Raw genomic sequence first — 5,000 nt, forward strand, 5'->3', positions numbered from 1 at the left:
AAAAATAAAGAAAACTGAGAAGAAATAAATGCAACCAAACAGATGGAACAGCAAAACAGACAAAGAATAAATATAAGAATAAAATGAAATGTTCAGATATAAACAAATAATAATAATAATAATAATAATAATAAAATGAAATGTTCAGATCTAAACAAATGAGATAATAATGACGATGATGATGATGATAATAATAATAATAATAATAATAATAATAATAATAATAATAATGATGATGATATAATGATAATGATGATGATGATGATGATGATGATATAATGATAATAATAATGATAATAATAATAATAATAATAATAATAATAATGATGATGATGATAATGATAATAATGATAAACAAATAAATAAAAAGAACAAAAAACAACACAAAACAAGAAAACACACTGAAATAATAATAAAAAAAATAAGAAGGAAGAGCCAAGAAAAAGGGAAAATATTAAAAAAATGTGCATTTTAAATTTACATAATGTAGCATGCAATCAGTTAACAGTGAACATGTGTGGGTGCCGGTATATTCTGTTGGCAAGTGAAGAAGAAAAAAAAATTGAAATGTTAGCTGCATGAGTAGTCAGTGAATTCAATGAATACAATACATGATTATAAACAGCATCAATATCAAAGTGTAGAACTGTAAATACAAATCAGCAATCTGTTAGCCATTGCTTTTAGGAAAAAGGAACACTGTTAACATTGCAAAGATAATGGCTAACACAATGTAATGATAAGTCTCAACCAGTATCAATCTTTTTTTTCTTTTTTAAAGGAATCAAATTATTCCACAGTACACTTGATTCAACAAAATACCACAACCGAGGTTTAAAAAAAGTGAAAATCCTACGGTTAGAAAGAAAAAAACAACAACAACAACCCAACAACCCAATATATCACGAATGAATTAAAACAATGAGTTAAAACAAACTTTGAAAAGAATATTATCCAATTCCGATATTATCAATAATCAAAACTGATTAACGAATACAAAACAAAAATTTCCCCCATGTTTGAAAAATGTAAAAAAGAAAAAAGAAGAAAGAAAAGATGTTATATACAAATTGGAGATCGCAATTTTTTTTAAACATTACCTTTTGTGAAATATTGTCCATTACACGAGTGTTAGAACGTCAAAAAGTGGCCAAAAGGAAGAAGAAAAGAAAAGAAAAAAAAAAAAGCCAATCTGACTCAAGCTTTAACTCTCTCCATACGAACGGCGAAAGAGACGACGTTAACAGCGTTTCACCCCAATTACCATCATCAAAAAATTGCAAGTGAAGGCTCTTATACTGAAGAGGTGAATGTTGACAAAGAATACCACAATTCTGACGACGGAAGCTAAAGGCTGGGTCATTCAGACACCCACTGGACATCCGAGGGGTCTGTGTAGAGGAGAAGAGAGGACTGGCCGTACTGAGTGAGTTAACAAAAAAAACTCAGGACAACAACCAACGGTATTCCCTCTATTTTATTTTGTCGTTGAGGGGCTCTGTGCCAGTTTTGCTGCCAACAAACCCCATCACCACCACCACCACCACCACAACAACAGCAAACGACAACTCACCTCCAGAGGGCTGGGTAGGGGGCAGGGGTGACCACCACATTGGCGTCCCCGGCGTCCGTCCGGCAGAACTGCAGGCACTCAGCCTCGCTGCTGAAGCGGTTGCCGTTGCCGTCGCAGCCCGTGTAGACGAACCTCTGGCAGCGCTGGACGAAGCTGTCATAGTACCACTTGATGTCGTAGCCCCGGCAGGTGCCGGCGTCTGGGTTCAGTTTGCAGACCTAGAGGTATCGGGACGGGGGTGGGGGGGGGAGGGGTGGGGGGTTGTATTGTATAATGTGGTGATGGGTAGAATAGGAATAGAATAGAATAGAACGAACTAGTACAGAACAGAATAGATCAGAACAGACTACAACAGAACAGAGTAGAACAGAACATAATAGAATAGAACAGAACATAATAGAACAGAACAGAACATAATAGAACAGAACAGAACATGATAGAACAGAACATAATAGAACAGAACAGAACATGATAGAACAGAACATAATAGAACAGAACAGAACATAATAGAACAGAACAGAACATAATAGAACAGAACAGAACATGATAGAACAGAACAGAACATAATAGAATATAGAATATAATAGAACAGGACAGAATAGAACAGAACAGAATAGAACAGTTCATTGTCATAAAACCTTAAAGGTTTCCAAGACGACAAAACATAAACACGAGCATAATTATTATGAAGAGAAACATTCGTGAACAATTTTCGCCAGCATTTTTTTTCTCAAGGCCTGACTAAGCGCGTTGGGTTACACTGCTGGTCAGGCATCTGCTTGGCAGATGTGGTGTAGCGTATATGGATTTGTCCGAACGCAGTGACGCCTCCTTGAGCTACTGAAACTGAAACTAAAACTTTCGCCAGCCTTGGCTGTAATTCTTTTTAGAAAGATCAATTCGCTAGGCTTGTCATTTGGACGACGTTATGTCGGTAAAGGATCTGTTTCTGCCAGTATTGTATTTTACTCAATTGTCTAAAAAGATGTATTTCGTCCTGTAAACTCTTAACAGGCAGCATACTGTGGTATAAAGACATCGAAATTCTTGATTTGTAAAACACACACACACACACACACACACACACACACACACACACACACACATACACACACACACAGATGCACACACACACACACATACACACGCTCACACACACACACACACACAAGCACACACAAGCACACACAGACAGACACACACACACACACACACACACACACACACAACAGCACACACACACACACACAGACACAAACACACACACACACACACACACACACACACACACACACACACACACACACACACACACACACACACACACACACACACATTCACTCACTCACTCACAAAACAACAACAAAAAATTTGAGTATACAGGCGAACCCCAAACGGCGAATCGGGAACACACTCCATCAGTGATATGCGAAACCGGGAATAGGGGAGCAAATCTTAAGAAAAAAAAAAAGGTGAACTAGGGAATAGCGCGAATCGGGAAGTCACCCCCCCCCCCCCACCCCCCGCACCTCCTCCACAAACCCACACCCCATCCATTACCTCCTTGGACCGACTTCCAGGCCCAACCCCGGAAGAGGAAGAAGCCGACGAGGAGCCGTGGCTGGCGCACTTCTGCTGGCAGGCCTGCTGGGTGCCGAAGTTGTTCAGGTTGCCCTGGCAGCCGCCGTAGATGAACTGGCGGCAGGCGCCGCTGGCAGCGTCGTAGAAGTATCGCTGGAACCCGCCTCTGCAAGGCCCTATCACCTTGGGCTGGCGGCAGATGTCTGGAACCAGTCGCAGACACAACAATATAACAGCATTTATTACTATCATCGTTGTTGTTATCGTTGTACCTTTCAATTGTGAAGAGACGCCAGCTGATATGGTTTGGACACAACACTCGACACACCAGTCTGTCTACAACAATCATGCAAGGCACCATCGAGAGCGGGAGAAGAAGAGGAAGACTGCGGAAGAACTGGCATGAGAATATCAAACAATGGACCGGACTCCATACACGTGAGCTGCTGCCGGCGGATGCTGACAGAGACAGATGGAGAAGGGAGGTTGCGTCTGCGGTCCTCAGGTTTCCCCCAACGACGACTTTGTAGTTATGGGCCTGAGGTGAGGTGAGGTGAGGTTGTACTTTGAATTACTGTGTATTTGAGAGTGTCGTGTCCGACTATGACCACCAGAACAGCAGAGGAGGGATCTGCTGTCCAAATCTGTCCGGGCTAGTTTCAGTTTCAGTTTCAGTAGCTCAAGGAGGCGTCACTGAGTTCGGACAAATCCATATACGCTACACCACATCTGCCAAGCAGATGCCTGACCAGAAGCCTAACCCAACGCGCTCAGTCAGGCCTTGAAAAAAAAAAGAAAAAAAAGGTGAATAAATAATAGATAAGCTTACATAAATAAATAAATATATATATAAATAAATAATAATCATAATATAAAAATGTAGTAGTAGTAGTAGTAATAATAATAATAATAATAATAATAATAATAATAAAAAATAAAAAAAATAAATAAATAAGACAACAATGATGATAAATAAGCAAATAAATGTAAAACATGAAGACACACATACACCCACACATGCATAACAGATATGCACCAAACATTCAGTTTCACAGATATGAAAGCACAGTCAGATACATATAAACGTACATGAGCTCCAACACACACACACACACACACAATTCTGGGCTAGAATTTGATTACAGTGGAGAGTGTCTTGCCCACGTTACATCTCCACTCTCTCGGCCAAGAGGGTTTTTAGGACAGTCGGCGTTGGGGATGGTTCCCAAAAGGCCAACTAGCCCCCGAGGGCTGCTGCACTAAGAGCCAGTGCAATCTTGCCTCCTCGTTTGAGAGTCGTAGTCCTTCACAAAAGACTGTGCTGTAAAAATGACTTCCCACTGCAATGGAGGAGAAACCATTGAATATACTGCTCTCACTTTGCTGTTGGCTCTACTGTAAGCTTACGTCAATATGTGATATAAACCGAGCGTTGGGCGCGTGTATGTTGTTGTTACTTATGATGTACGAATGCGTTGGTCGGGCACGGACGAAAGCGCAAACAGTTCGACAAGTATATACAATGTTCAGATGTTGTAAAAGTGGAGTGTGTGATTATTGGAAGCAACTATTATTATCGGAAGCAACTGCGTGTTTCTTTCTTGTTGAACAGCATTTTGACTGGTATCATTAGTGTTCATTTTCAAGTTGCACTGAGCAGAGCTCAGGTTGACGGAACCAGTTCTGCTAAAGACACGGGTTGGAGGCTTTTGTTGTAGTGAATGACTTCTTTCTGTCACAAAAGACAGATCACAGATTACAGAATACTTTTTATCTCAACAAGAGAAATTCATTTATGGTGTAAAACACATAAACAATACACGGAAATCACAGTCATTCAACATGT

General features: G+C 40.2%; 1 protein-coding gene across 4 annotated transcripts in view; it reads right to left on the bottom strand.

The window, feature by feature from the left end:
- LOC143296395 (papilin-like) overlaps positions 1-5,000 on the bottom strand; it is a 483,755-nt gene that overhangs the window by 4,138 nt on the left and 474,617 nt on the right. For all 4 annotated transcript variants that reach the window (XM_076608287.1, XM_076608288.1, XM_076608289.1 and 1 more), the window contains 2 exons: positions 3,134-3,357; positions 1,574-1,791 (listed from right to left, as the gene is read on the bottom strand). In XM_076608287.1, coding sequence (XP_076464402.1) covers positions 1,574-1,791; positions 3,134-3,357 — 442 coding nt within the window. The remainder of the gene's footprint in view (positions 1-1,573; positions 1,792-3,133; positions 3,358-5,000) is intronic.

This window comes from Babylonia areolata, chromosome 21 (genome assembly GCF_041734735.1).
Source record: "Babylonia areolata isolate BAREFJ2019XMU chromosome 21, ASM4173473v1, whole genome shotgun sequence".
Lineage (NCBI taxonomy): Eukaryota > Metazoa > Mollusca > Gastropoda > Neogastropoda > Buccinidae > Babylonia > Babylonia areolata.